The sequence below is a fragment of the Pelmatolapia mariae genome, linkage group LG3_W (assembly GCF_036321145.2).
Source record: "Pelmatolapia mariae isolate MD_Pm_ZW linkage group LG3_W, Pm_UMD_F_2, whole genome shotgun sequence".
In the NCBI taxonomy this organism is placed as follows: Eukaryota; Metazoa; Chordata; class Actinopteri; order Cichliformes; family Cichlidae; genus Pelmatolapia; species Pelmatolapia mariae.
The window spans coordinates 50,604,758-50,620,211 of NC_086229.1; the positions used below are offsets into that span (position 1 = coordinate 50,604,758).

General features: G+C 41.4%; 1 protein-coding gene across 1 annotated transcript; it reads left to right on the top strand.

The window, feature by feature from the left end:
• Positions 1 to 11,879: 11,879 nt before the first annotated feature.
• Positions 11,880 to 13,565, top strand: LOC134616828 (tripartite motif-containing protein 16-like). Its single transcript, XM_063461847.1, has one exon. The coding sequence runs from the start codon at positions 11,895 to 11,897 to the stop codon at positions 13,563 to 13,565; it is 1,671 nt and encodes a 556-aa protein (XP_063317917.1). The 5' UTR covers positions 11,880 to 11,894.
• The last annotated feature ends 1,889 nt before the right edge of the window (positions 13,566 to 15,454 follow it).

Genomic DNA, 15,454 nt, shown 5'->3' on the forward strand with positions numbered 1-15,454 from the left:
CAGTGAAACCATACAAAGGGCAGGAAATTCTACCAAACATCAAACAGACCTTCAAAAGGATGTTCCTGTGATAAAACACTTCAACCTCGCACCCAGAACCTCGAGAATCTGGGGATGGGAGGAAAGAAAGAATTCCTTTCACAGAGCTAAAACAATGGACAAATGGTAAACATAAAAATGACAAATGTTTAGCTATTCACTCTAACAACGGACATCTGCACTGTGTGGGATTCAGGGAGAATCACCACGGGACCACAGTGCTGGGATTTTGTATATAGTTGTGTGTTTTTCACCTCCTGTAAATAAATCCACTGTCCTTCACTAAGAGTCTCGCGTTTGGGCCCTACTTTCACTGCCACTCCACGGTCTGCCATCGCAGCCCGTGACAGTTTTTACTTGCAGGAAGGTGAGCTCTCAGAGCACTCGCACGGAAGTGAGGGCTCCAAGAGTCCGCTCTCCCATTGCCCTGGTCTTTATTATATACATCAGTGAGCGCGTTTGTTCATTACGTTGGAATGTGAATGTGTATGTGTGTATATGTGTGGGGTCAGAGTGTGACCCCATACATGAGTTCCCTAAACCTGCTGGTCTGGAAGTCCAGCAGTTCATCTAAACAAAAGGCACTTAGAGTAAAACAGATATACGTGTGTTTGCTATACCATATATCAGTAAGAGAAGATACGACCTCCCCTAGGAGGTGTGTGATATATGCCAGAACACTCTGAAGAGGAGTGAGCATACCCCCTCTTCATGCTACACAGAGTTGTTACAGACCTCCTAGGATGAGACATTCTTTCAATATGCCATCAACTATATACTTCTAAACACAAATGATTACATGCAGTATTCTACCATATGCAAACTTATATCATTAAAGATTATACTGACTACTAAGTACAATTTTCCATTGACAGTAAGCAATGAGCATATTTAAGTGCACGAATTGGAAATTTTCAACTCTGGTGTAGATGAAGGTGAACAAACATTGCGAAAATCTGGTGGCATCCCTTCCCTTACTCTTAACCATAAACGAAAATGAAAAAAAAACTAGAACTAAGCCTATACTTGTCGCTCTCGCTGAGGCAAGCTGCAGGCTAAACACTATTACTAAAGACTCCCAGGAACAAATTTTTTAACAAATCTGTACAAGAAGGCTCCCAGTTCATGTTGCCAAGCACAAGAGTGTTCTCATCGTTGGGTCACAGAGTTCAAACCGCAGCTCACAGTCTTATTCCTTACCGAAATTCCGGTCAACAAACTGCTGACCTTAATCAGGTGAATCGAAGGTGATACAGTCGTCTCCGTGCAGCACTCGCAGCTGGGCTGGATATAACAGGTGAAATCTGATGTTCTTCTGATACAGCACTTGCTTGACGGTGTTAAACGCGGCACTCTTTTTTGCGAGCAAAGCGCTGACATCCTGATAGATGCTAATAGTAGCACCTTGATACTTGAGCTGCTGGTTCCTGCCCCAGCGCAGAGCAGCTTCTTTCTGCTGGAATCTGGAGAAGTAGACCAGGAACGCGCGGGGGATGATCTCAGGCTGGTCTGAGCTCTCTCCAGATCAGGAGGCGAAGAAAAAACTTCGGAAACTATCATTTCCATTAGGACGTCTGAGATAAACTTTATGTGGTCTTTACCATCTTCGCTGCCTTCGGGAATATTCAATATGCAGAAATTAGCTCTACATGAGCGGTTTTCCAGATCGTTGCACCGATCAACCAGCGACTGGTTCTGGGTCGGAAGGCTCCACTACTGTCAATCGTTCAAAGTTATCCCCAGCAGTAGACTCCACGGAGGCAAGACGTTTTTGGAATGAGCTCACCATTGTTTGTAGCGAGTCCAATGAATGAATTAATTAATCTTGAATCGGTCTAGTGGCGTCTAGGGATGGGTATTGATAAGATTTTAACGATTCCGATTCCATTTTCGATTCTGTTTAACGATTCGATTCTTTTTTAAAAGGAGAACACTCAGGTCGATTAGCTTAGAACTTTGTTTTTATCTTCTCTTTGAACAAGATAGAAATTTAGGAGTAACATGGCCTTACAAACCCAACAGTGCGATCTCAAGAGAACCAGCCTTCAATGGGGTGTCACAGGGTCCCCAGGAAAAAAAAAATGTAAATGTAAAATAATAAAATAAATATTCTTCTGTAGTATAACATAAATTATTCTGTAGCAATTACACAAGAATATCCAGTAATGTCCCTGCCTACAATTAAACACCTTCACTTACCGAAAATCGGGGGCATCTGCTGTGACAAATGGGTGCAAGGCTTTGACCACAAACTTAGTCACTGCACGGTGACATTCGTCTATCCTGGCCTGAAAGGAGACGCTACCGGTAGACTGCAGCGAGAACTGCCAGCAGCTGAGCCAGCCAGACTCTGTCTGTCTCTCTCATCATGGTCACCTAAATGCACAGTAATGGCAGGTTTTGTAATAAAGCAGATCGCGCTAATATAATGTGCACTGTTAGTTGATTATTTACCTGCCGCATTAACGGGAGAGGACGTGCAAACGTTACCGCTCCTGCTGGGTTGAGATTCAGGAGTCCCGAGCGGAATTAAAAACACGACATTCATTTAAGGTCATCGCGTGTTTTGTGAGCAAATGCTTTCGCAGATTCGTAGTGTTTCCTCCCTTAAGTGAAATATTTACTTTGCAAGTATTGCAAGTTGCCCTGTTGCCATCCGTTCTGGTAAAGTATAAACAAACTTTTGAGCCTTTGAGCTGCCATGTTTCCTGCCAGGTAAATGACGCTCCGCAACGTGGTGACGTCATTCGGGGCGACTGGAATCGATAAGGGAATCGTTTGCAAAAATGGCAAACGATTCCAAGGAATTGAAACAGTGGGAACCGGTTCTCAACAAGAACCGGTTTTCGATACCCATCCCTAGTGGCGTCTAAAATCAATGCGGAAACATCCTCCTTGAGAGAGGTTCTTTGTTTGGCAAATTTGGCAGATTGTTAGTCCATGGACACCATTATGGATGGAAGGTTTTCAGGTGCTGGAGAGCCATCCATTGACGTCTACGCATTGTTAGCTGCAAAGGACGCTAGCTTATTTGCAGCACGTGTAGCCAGAGTTTGTGCATTAACTGCTTTTGCTTGTTTAGACATGCTCAATAACTTTCAAAGTTAGTTAAATTGACTTAGACAGATAGTTGTATTGCAATGTGTGCAGCAAGTTTGTTATAAAAAGATAGTTTTAAGATATGGACCGGGAGCCCTCGCACATACGTCCTCCCTCTACATGACACCGGAAGTCTTTATATAGAACAGCTTTATAAAATTATATTTGTTCGCAGATGTTGGCAGCTCTCAGCAAATAGTATCAGCTATTTTGAAACCAAAAGAAAAAGACACTTTTTTATCCATAACAAGAGCTCCATAACAGCAAATGAACTGTACAACAGAAAACGCAAATGTTATTTATGGTCTCCTCACAACAATGATAAAAAAATAAACTGGGCCAATATGGCATGTTTGTTAATACAGGGATACACATGTTAATGTGATCTCTGGTCTCCCACTCAAAGACACAGGTCTCCGAGTGTCCAGCGTTCAGACGACTACCTGAGGATACTCTTCGTGAAAATGCAAGCTCCATGAACACGCACAGCTGTGGATTCCAGCTGCGTTCGTAGTTCTGCAAATTTGATCCCCACAGAGTCGAGCTTTTCAGTTCAATCAGCTGCATTTCGATGTCCTCTGTGTCCTGCCAGTTAATGCAAGACAAATCCAGCTCCTCATTAAAGCTTTCTGGTTTGATCAGAAAAGAAAACATTGGTCCATACACCTGACAGTACCGAAAACACATTGTGATTTCTGTCTCGAGTATACGGATGTATCCGTGTATTTCCACGGTGCTGATGCGCTGAGCTGCTGAAGCATTTGAAGTGTTGGAATGTGGAAATTTCAGAATCCCTTGAAAAAACTGCCAGCTAGCAACGTCCCTCTCTCCAGTAGGTTAAGTTATTTTTAGCCAACTACAAGTTGAATCTGGTAGTTGGGGTTGTTAGCTAAGATACCGTCATTAAGAAGAGGCACAACTAATCTATGCGAGCTAATTTGCGATGTGCACCACTGGCCCGGCCATTTATTTTTTTAATGCACCTTCTCATATTAATTAGCCCTCGTGAGAGGGGCCAACATGTAAGAGTTTGTGGAATGTTAGTTGTCTGTGTCTCTGTATATAAGATGTGAAAGCGGTGGCAACAATTCAGAGATCACCCTAGTGTTTGACTGGGGTGATCCTCTCCACATTGCAGTGTGTTTATTAAACCACTTCAAAACGCTTGCTGGGTGTGTTGCAGGTTATTGTTAAAATATCCATAACAATGGCAAAGTAAAGTTCTGTGTTTGCCTAACATCTTTTAACATTGTTGAGTAAACTAAATAAAAATTACAACTAAAAGTTTTGCAACGAAACATTTTACACTGTGTGTGAACTTCACCTCTTCACAGGTGAATGGTTCAGAGTATTTCAGCAGTTTCAACAAGTTTCCCCAAATATTTTAACACTTTAAGTAATCCAACTCAAATACTCAGCTTTCAGCATTTACTCTGCATTTTCTCAGGAAATGTGTTCTCTGTGTTTTTTATTGTTTGCTTAACTTCCGCTAGTTAGGGTTAACTTTGGGGTTAAGTTTGTGTTTTGGAGTTTTGTCAAAACTTAACAATGTGGTGTATGCTGTACAGTGCAGCGAGGAATGCCCAGACCTCTTCATTGGAGAGACCAAACAGCCACTTCACAAGCGCATGGCACAACATAGAAGAGCCACCCCCACGGGACAAGACTCAGCAGTTCATCTGCATCTAAAGGAAAAAGGTCACTCTTTTGAGGATGTTCACATTTTTGACAGAGAGGACAGATGGTTTGAAAGAGGAGTGAAAGCAGCATCATATGAAGCATCATATTACACCAGCATATCATAGGCCTTAATTGTGCTGCCCAAAATTATTCCCTAAGAGAAGGTAAGCCCCACCCCCCTTTTCCTTTGTTAAGTTGTAAGGTTTTAAATCTAATTCAGGGCCTTTTCCTTGCCATATGTATCTTGAAGAAATTTTATCCCATTCATTAAATTGTTTCTGGTTAATTTCTATTGGTAATGTTTGAAAAACATATAATAATTTAGGAAGAATATTAATTTTGATTGAATCTATTCTCGAATATAAACTTAAATATGGAATTAGATACCATCTCACTATATCGTCCTTCATTTTTTTTTGTATTGGTAAATAATTTCGTTGACAGCCATTTTGAAAGGTGGGAAAAAGAGAGTTGGGAAGGCCACACCCCCACACATGTGACATCATTTTAAAGGTACTGTTGTCCTCTCTAAGAAACATCAGGACTCAGCAGAGTGGCATGTAGAGTGTGAGTGATACAAGCAAAAACTAAATGTGTACTACAGTGCACAAAAATGAATTACTGGGTCTCAGGAAGATATATTTAACAACATGACTGGAGTCCCCTCAATGTTTCCCCTTACCAAAATATAACGTCCCTCTTCATCACTTATCTCAGATATTTTTTCAAAGAGTAATTTGCTTGATAACAGGGTAGCCACTCCTCTCCTTCGTCCAGTTTTATAGTAAGAGGAGAAAACTGTTGTATAACCCATTCTTTTCAGTTTTTCATGCTCCTTACAGTCTAGATGGGTTTCCTGTAGATACACTATTTGTACTTGTTCTTTCTTCATTTAAGTTAAAATTTTATTACGTTTAATTGGATTCGACAGGCCATTTACATTATATGATATGATTTTTACCTTATCTTTAAGCATACCCTTACTATTTGAATATTATTAATGTAGCAACGGCATGTACCATCAGACCACTCCCTAAATATACATAAGCAAACATTAATATTAACATTCAAGCAGTATAAAACAACAGCTACAGAAATAAGCTTTATTTGGTCAAAGAAAAATAAAAGAGAAAAAAAGACTTCCAATTGTGGGGTCTCCGATATGACCCTAAGTAAGCCCCAATAAAAAAGGGGGCTTCGAGGGGGAGTCTCTCTCACCTCTATGTGAGACAGGGCCTTGCTTTGCCCACCGGCCAATGTCCATTCTACTAATAGCATAGGTAAAACGATTTTTGCGGTGTCCCACTCATTCTTGCTCTTGACGTCTGAATACTCGGAGTCTTTCCTTATAATCTCGGGCCGGGTCTTTATTTACTTGCCTTCGTGTTTTCCTTTCTATGCACCACGATAAACGTTGGATCTGTTCCAGAAGCATCTCCGGGCATTTAATGATCGTCACCGGGAATCCCCTCTTTACCATGTCACCTGTTGCCTCCTCCACCGAGCCGTATAGCACTGTTCCCTCAGGATAAGAGACTCTCATCTTTGCTGGAAAAGGAGTTTGGAATCGGATTTTCTTGTCTTTTAACAAAGATTTCACCTCTGCGTATTCCCTTCCCTGCTTTAAAATCTCTGGCGCATAATCATGATCCAAGTTAACTGGATCATCAAATCCACACTTCTGCCAGGTCAATTTCAATATTTCTTCTTTCATTCTGTAACTAGACAGTTTGGTGACGATTGACCGTGGCGTCACTCCTGGCGGTGGTTTTGACATCAAAGCGTGATGTGCTTTTTCCACTCGTAGCTCAGCGGAGTCCGGCAACTCCAGATTCTGTCGTAATAAACTCTCCACAAATACAACCATTGATGTAGAGTTGTCTTCCGACCCCTCCTTGACACCGTATATTTGAATGTTTTCTCTTCTAGACTGTCCCTCCAGGTCTTTTAGCTTGGCATCCATCTCAATATGCAGTTTGAGCATCTATGTTACTGCTTCCTCATTAGCTTGTACTTGAGTTTCTACATCCACTATTCTTTCTGTTACCTCTTCCACTCTCTTGTTGGTTTTGTTTATTTCCTCTCTGATTTCATTCAATTGTGCACAATTATCTCTTCTGAATTCCCTTAATTCTCGGAGAATAAGGTCCAAGCTTTCTGTGCTAGCGTGTTCTTTTGCTTCTGCTAGCATATCACTGTCCTCTATGACGCTACCAGCTGGTGAGTTCTGGCCTTCTCCGTCTTCGTCGTGCAATTCATGCTGTGCAGATTTCTTACTATTTTTAGTTCTTGGCATCTTGTAGCCCTTACTCAATTATCTTATTTTTATAAGAATCTTTATGAAATCGGGTCTCTATGGGCTATTTTTAATTATTTTTAATTCAGGCGTCAGGTTCACGTTCTCCTACGCTGCCATCTTGTAGATTTCCAAACCGGAAATCCCGATTTTTCAATGATCTTATTTAAAAATGGGAGATTTGAGATCGGCCTGTAGTTGTTCATTTGTGTCTTGTCAAGATTGTCCTTTTTCAGTATAGGTTTTATTACAGGAGTTTTTAGTGGTTCAGGAAACACATCTGACATTAAAGAAAAGTTGACGATGTGTAACAGGTCTGACTCCAAAGTCTTTGAGACCTTTTTGAAAAAACTTGTTAGCAGGACATCTAAACAGCAAAGGAGGAGTTCAGTTGACCTAAGATGTCCTCCAGGTCTTTGCTGTCAATAGGGTGAAACTGTTTCAAGGTGTTTAAACTGTTTTTTGGTGGACACAGTACATATCCTAAATCAGCTGTTGATGTACCAGTTGCTTGTCTAATCTTTTAGAATTTGTCTGTGAAGAATTTGGCAAAGTCATTGTAGGCCACGATCGAATGAAGTTCAGCTGCCACTGACACAGGAGGGTTTGTTAGCCTGTCAACTGTAGCAAATAAAACCTGAGCATTATGATTGTTTTTGGCGATGATGTCAGAGAAGTAGGACCTCCTTGCACTCCTCAGTTGTAAATTATAATTGTGAAGTTTCTCTTTATAGATGTCATAATGAACCTGAAGGTTTGTTTTTCTCCATCTGCGCTCAGCTTTCCTACACTCTCTTTTTTCATTTTTCACCAGTGTGGAGTTTCTCCATGGAGACTTCTTCCTTCCAGAGATAACCTTCACCTTAATGGGAGCATTAACATTTTAGATCAGCATAACATTTAACATTTTAGCATTGAAGCTATTGATGAGTTCATTGACTGAACCTCTGGACAGGTCAGGTGTTAATGGGAAGACCTGGTTAAAGATCTCACTACTGTTTTCAGTTATACACTGTTTTGTGATCACTGCTGTTGACATATTTGTGTGGGCTGAGATTTTACTTTCAAAGAAAACACAGTAATGATCAGACGGGCCCACATCAGACACAGTAACCTTTGAAATGCTCAGGCCCTTGGAGATCAGTAGGTCAAGAGTGTGTCCTCTATTATGTGTGATCTCTGTAACGTGCTGAGTCAGCCCAAAGTTGCCCAGAGTGTTACTCAGGTCTTTAGTCCCTTTGTCCTGAGGGTTGTCCACATGGATGTTACAATCGCCAACAATAATTACACAGTCAAAATCAACACAGATCACAGACAGCGGTTCACTGAGGTCATTAAAAAAGTCTGTGCAGTATTTGGGAGGCCTGTAAACATTAAGAAACAAACCTCTGGATGGGGCCTTCAGCTGTAACGCCACATATTCAAAAGACTGAAAACTTCCAGGAGATAGCTGCTTACATTGAAATGATTCATTAAATAAGACAGCAACCCCTGCTCCTCTCCTGCTCACCCTGGCCTCACTGATAAAACTGTAGTTAGGAGGGGTCTTCTCCATGAGAACAGCTCCACTGTTACTTTGGTCCAACCAAGTTTCAGTTAAAATGATTAAATCAAGGCTGTGCTCAGTGATTAAATCATTAATTAAAAATGTTTTCCCAGCTAAAGCTCTAACATTTAATAAAGCCAACTCAAGTGTTTTAGAGGTATTATTTGCCCCCTCTTGTTTGGGAGCAGTCTGTGGCACACGAGGTGTGTTTATTATATTTAAAGATCTTTTAGAGTGCAGCTCTCTGTGTTTTGACCAGGCCACATGTCTCCTTCTGTCACGTAAAAGTACATAAATTTTAAAACCTACTAATAAAAAGGGTCCCAGCTTCTCCTGGGAAAAGTCACCACTGCCATAATCCTCGCAGCCCAGACCCTCCACACATCACACATCAGACTGCGGAGACAGAGCATGAAGGTGGTAAGGAGGAACTAAAGGGGGCAGGGCTGGGCAATGTAACTTTGATTGCTCTGTTGGGGGCGGGGCTCAATGACAAACATTTGGCTGCTCTGGTGGGGGGGTTTATGGGGGAGAAAAAGGGAGGGGGAGGGTGATGACCTGTCAGGGGTTTGGGGGACTGGGGAACGTTGTGGTCCCTGGTCCTGGTCGTTAGTGTTGTTGAGAGACTTTTGTTGAGACTTCGGACTTCATCTTAGGTGAGGGAGCGACTCTTCCACGGTAACACGCTCTGAGTTTCAATAGCTGAGAACTGCGAGGGAGGGGTGAGTGTGTAGTATGAAGTACGAGGATCCACTGAGCTGTGTGCCAGGGGGCGCTAATGCACCTTAACGTTGGTTGCTAACCAAGTAGAAGAAGAAGAAGCAGCTGTGAATCGGGAGGGACGGGGTGAGTGAGTGAGTGATTCGTTCAACTCATTTGAGTTGTGAGCTAGGAGGGAGGGGGTGAATGAGTGAGTGAGTGATTCGCTTACTCTAAGATTCAGCACAGGAAGGGGGGGGGGGTGAGTAACTCAAATGTGCTGTTAGCATGTTAGCTGAGCGATGCTACAGTGAACCGAGGAGCTATTTTCTTGATGTGAGGTTTCTACTCAGGGTTTTTTTCTTCCAGTTCAGAGCAGAAATGCTTTTGTTAAGAAACTGGCTGTTGTTTTTTTTCCCCCACAATTTTAATTATAAGCTAGATATATTTCTACTAATGGAATTAGTTTGCTAACAGCAACATGAGTCAGTGAGTCAGTTGGGCTTGTGAATCATGATTCACGAGTCAGTAAAGTGATTCTCGAGTATTGAACGATTCGTTCACGAATCGAACATCACTAATTCTTTAGCTTTTTATCACTCTGATTTCTCAGCATACAAATTTGTATCCACAGTCTCATGCTCCAAGTGCTTTATGTAAGTGTGAGACATCACCCCCCTTCATCCACTCACCCCAACCAGTGGAGGCAGATGTCCGCCCATCTCTGAGCCTGGTTCTGTTGTTCCTGTTAAAAGGGAGTTTTTCCTTACCACTGTCACCAAGTGTAAAGTGAGGACAGATTATGGTTTCAGCTCTGGCGACTGGCAACTCAATGTCAACGGTAAGCTGATTAATTATCTTTTTTTGCGTAGCTCTTACTGAGTTGCTAAAATTGACTTGTTAGCTTCTGTAAACTGTTTGTGCTGGAATTTTTATTTATGACTAAAATTCAATAAGTGCATTGCAAATATCCATTTCAGACATGAACAATCGGCAACTAATATTTTGTCTTTTACAGAAGCTGCTGATCAGCTTAAACCTCAGAGACCAACTTTAATATCAACAAGAAACAATATCAGCAGCAGTGACAGCAGCTGTAGCTTTAATTATGCCAACAAAACCTCTATGCTGATGCTGATCTAAAAAACATACCTGTGATGCTGTGTGCTCTGCATGCAGGAGAAGAGGACCCAAACGCTGGACTTTTTGAGGCAAAACGTGAACTTCAAAGTAGCTCAAGTGAGTCCAAAGCAAAATGTTCATCAAGGGCACAGGAGCACAGGGAATAGTCCAAAACAGAACGTCCACCAATAAGACTGGAGCTCAAGGAACACTTCATAAGTTCAGGGGGTCGGCCTGGGGGCCGTCGGCTCATTACCTCATAATTGAGCAGGTCCGGATGTTGGCCATACAGAAGGCAGCAGCAGTGCAGACATCAAAAATCTGGAGGCCGACCATCCAGAAGGCAGTGGTGGCGATACAGTTCAGGAGGCAGCCCTCGACAGCGATGATGTCCAGGCAGTGGCCTGGAAATTGGCCGACGATGTTGAGGTGGCGAATGTGGACAAGCCAGCCATGCTAGACGTGAATGTGCCCTCTGAAGAGGACATGGACCGGCTGACGGTGTGACAGGCACAGGACCAGACGAGGCAGGACCAGACGAGGCAGGACCAGATGAGGCAGAAGGTGGTGGAGAAGTAGCACCGCCCCCAAAAATGGCCTGCAGATTTAAAAACCTGAGAGGGCTAGGCTCAAAAACTTTGTTGTGGATATTTAGTATAGTTCATATTTAAAGTTGATGTTATGTTACATTGTGTTCCTGTTGAATATAACAATTTCAACTTCAATCAGAAAAAACAGATTCTTTTTTTTTTTACTTTAAACTGTTGTTCCATTGTCATAACAATACAATAATGTAAAGTGACTACCAGAAAAAGCTGAGGTTATACTTAAAAAAAAAAGCAGCAAAAGCATTCACTTATAGTATGATTTCTGGCCCATTTACAGCCAAATATCTATCTGAGGGAGAGAAACAATTTCAAATGAACATAAACTTAAATGCAACATAAGCATTATCTCAGTGACTGTCTTATCTGTATGTTTAGGATCATGATCCTCCTGCATTGAACAAAACTGAAGGACTGTTTGTTAACTTCAGTGAGAACGCTGACATTTCTAAAGTGAAGTTTATTTATATAGAAGAAAGTGTAAACAAGCATAAAAGTCAAGCTTAAAGGTAGAAAAAACTTCAAACACACATTATTGCTCTCAAACCACTCACAGCGCACAGCACAGCCTGATAACCCTCCTCTTCTTCCTGCTCTTAAACACAGCACCTCCTCTCTGTCCACGTGTTTCCTCGTTCCCTCCCCTTCAGATCTGCACTTTGAAGATGGGTGTAACCAACATGTGATGATGTGTAAGAGCTGACAGGCTCCGTTCACTGCAGAAACACATGATGTTGAGGTCACAGCTCCAACAAGTTTCAGTTATAAGGAACAGAAACTTACACAGTCACTGACACTGAGAGGAGAAATGGCACAGAAAGAAGTTCAGCTGGACCGAGAAACCTTCTCTTGTTCCATCTGTTTGGATCTACTGAAGGATCCGGTGACTATTCCCTGTGGACACAGCTACTGCATGAACTGCATTACAACCCACTTTGATGAAGAGGACAGGAAGGGAATCCACAGCTGCCCTCAGTGCAGGAAGACTTTCACACCGAAGCCTGTCCTGGAGAAAAACACCATGTTAGCAGCTTTAGTGGAGCAGCTGAAGAAGACTGGACTCCAAGCTGCTCCAGCTGATCACTGCTATGCTGGACCTGAAGATGTGGCCTGTGATTTCTGCACTGGGAGGAAGCTGAAAGCCATCAAGTCCTGTTCATTCTGTCTGGCCTCTTACTGTGAGAAACACCTCCAACCTCACTATGATGCAGCTCCATTAAAGAAACACAAGCTGGTGGCCCCCTCCAAGAAGCTCCAGGAGAACATCTGCTCTCGTCATGATGAGGTGATGAAGATTTTCTGTCGTACTGATCAGCAGAGTATCTGTTATCTCTGCTTGATGGATGAACATAAAGGCCATGAAACAGTCCCAGCTGCAGCAGAAAGGACTGAGAAGCAGAAGGAGCTCGAGGTGAGACGACTAAACATCCAGCAGAGAATCCAGGAGCGAGAGAAAGATGTGAAGCTGCTTCAACAGGAGGTGGAGGCCATCAATGGCTCTGCTGATAAAGCAGTGGAGGACAGTGAGAAGATGTTCACTGAGCTGATCCGTCTCATCCAGAAAAGAAGCTCTGATGTGAAGCAGCAGGTCAGATCCCAGCAGGAAACTGAAGTGAGTCGAGTCAAAGAGCTTCAGGAGAAGCTGGAGCAGGAGATCGCTGAGCTGAAGAGGAAAGACGGCGAGCTGGAGCAGCTCTCACACACAGAGGATCACAACCAGTTTCTACACAACTACCCCTCACTGTCAGCACTCAGTGAGTCTACACACTCATCCAGCATCAATATTCGTCCTCTGAGGTACTTTGAGGATGTGACAGCAGCTGTGTCAGAGACCAGAGATAAACTACAGGACATTCTGAGAGAGGAATGGACAAACATCTCACTGACAGTCACTGAAGTGGATGTTTTACTGTCACCAACAGAGCCAAAGACCAGAGCTGAATTCTTAAAATGTTCATGTGAAATTACACTGGATCCAAACACAGCAAACACACATCTGTTATTATCTGATGGGAACAGAAAAGTAACATTCATGATGTTCAAACAGTCTTATTATCATCGAGACAAATTCACTGAATGTTATCAGGTCCTGAGTAGAGAGAGTCTGACTGGGCGTTGTTACTGGGAGGTGGAGTGGAGAGGTGGAGCAGTTCGTATAGCAGTTGCATACAAGAATATCAGCAGAACAGGGATGGGCAATGAATGTTTATTTGGAAACAATAACAGATCTTGGGCATTATATTGTGACACCAACAGATATATATTTCTGCACAACGATGTCCAAACTGTCCTCTCAGGTCCTCGGTCCTCCAGAGTAGGAGTGTACCTGGATCACAGAGCAGGTATACTGTCTTTCTACAGCGTCTCTGAAACCATGACTCTCCTCCACAGAGTCCAGACCACATTCACTCAGCCGCTCTATGCTGGACTTTGGACTTGGAAAGATGGAGCCACTGCAGAGTTGATTCAATTCAAATAGACAGAGAAGACAGGTTCATGTTGATCCCTGACCATTATATGTACTTTTGTAGTTTCTAAATGAGGCTTTACATTTTAGAAGCTGAGAAGTTCAGTGGTCCATTGATGTGTGAAAATAATATTGCACTGATTCAAATTGTACTTACATTTATATACCTTACATCAATATAAATCTGAATTTGTTCGTATGGCTGATAATCATGTGAGTTTAAATGATACTACTCTTCATATTCAGCATGTTTGAAATCTTTTATCAGTCTGGTTAGTGGTTTTATTCTGTAGTTGCTGTAGTTGGTTGTCAAATGGAACAATATTTTGGAGCTGCAGTGATTCATCAGTTAGTCAATGATTAGAGAATTGCTTGTTTTATTAATGATTGTTAATTATTTTAGTCATATTTAAAATGGTTCCAGTTTCTGAAATGTGAAGATTCTTGATTCTTGATTTTCTTGATCAAATATGACTGTAAACTTAATGTCTTTGAGGTTTGAACTTTTGAAATGTAGCATTTATTGTAATTTTTCATCTGAAAAGTTTGATCACATTCGATCATTTATACATATAAGTAGTGCTGGGCGATATGGAAAAAATATTTATCACGATATGAATTATTTTATATCACGATAACGATATATATCACGATATACCACCTGACCTGTGGTCATCTGGAAAGTATGCAGTCTGTAAACAGCGAGTGGAGAGGGTGCAGTCTTTGTTTTGAGTTACCGTAAAGCATGTCGCAAATCCGGGTGCACGTAAAGCAGCACCATGTCGCAAAACCACAAGACGGAGTTTCTTTGCGAAAAATATAATTTTTTTATACTTTATATTTTCTTGCATAAAGTTAAGAGTATGTATCGTGAGAAGACAACACTAATATATTTGCCACAGGCTATTTAACCCCTTAAGACCTACCACAGAACCAAGTCCGAAAGAGCTTATCTTTACATTTTACATGCTGTAGTGCCATTTGTGGGAGCATTTCAAGTTGCTATACATCAATACAACCGTTATAGCCCAAAGTTTAATAATATGTATGCATTAAGTCCATAGTAACTACATAAATTGCAAAAAAGTGCAATAAACTACAAAAAATCTGAAAATCTTTTTTTTTGTTACATATATTTCTAGTTAGAGAAATTTAAGAGGCTTATCCCTCAAAACTGTAAATACAAAAAAGTTGCACAAAATAGTTTCCAACCACGAGAAATTTATTTTGAGTGTCTTCATAGTTTTATTTTTGAGATACACAAATTTTTATATACCATAGGAAAAATGAAAATAAATAAATGCAAATTTGCAAAAACACAGCATGTGCATCAAAATAAACTATTTCCAACAGTGTAATTTGACTTCTAAGCATCCCGGAAACGATACAGAAAAGCATAAAGTCAAACATGACTTTTAAAAACACCAACATAGGCTTTGAAGCTAAAAAACTATATTTTCCGCGAAAATGACGTCACTTCCGGTTTCGGCCAGACAATGGCGGACATGTGATACTTCGCGCTGACTTATATTCCAACGTAGTATGTGTTATGAACAGCTGATCGGATCGGCAAAGCGTGTTTCTGGAATATTATGCTTTTGTTGCTGCAAGTCTGGAATATTATATTTTTGTTGCTGGAAGTGCTTTTTATGCAATTTTTGCAAAGCTATATGTGGAAGGAAACCGTGACCTAGGGCAAGCTAATGGAATAAGATGTAAGTACAACTCCTACGGTTTCATATGCAAAAAAAATTATTGCGCTATTTCACGTGGTTCCAGTTCTACACGGATTTAAAAATAGTTAGGGAAAACGGAGTGTGCCTGCTCCGACCAGTTGTAAAGGTTTAATGATATATTTTATGTAATAATTTATAAAATTCGGGTTAGAAACGATAGAAGAC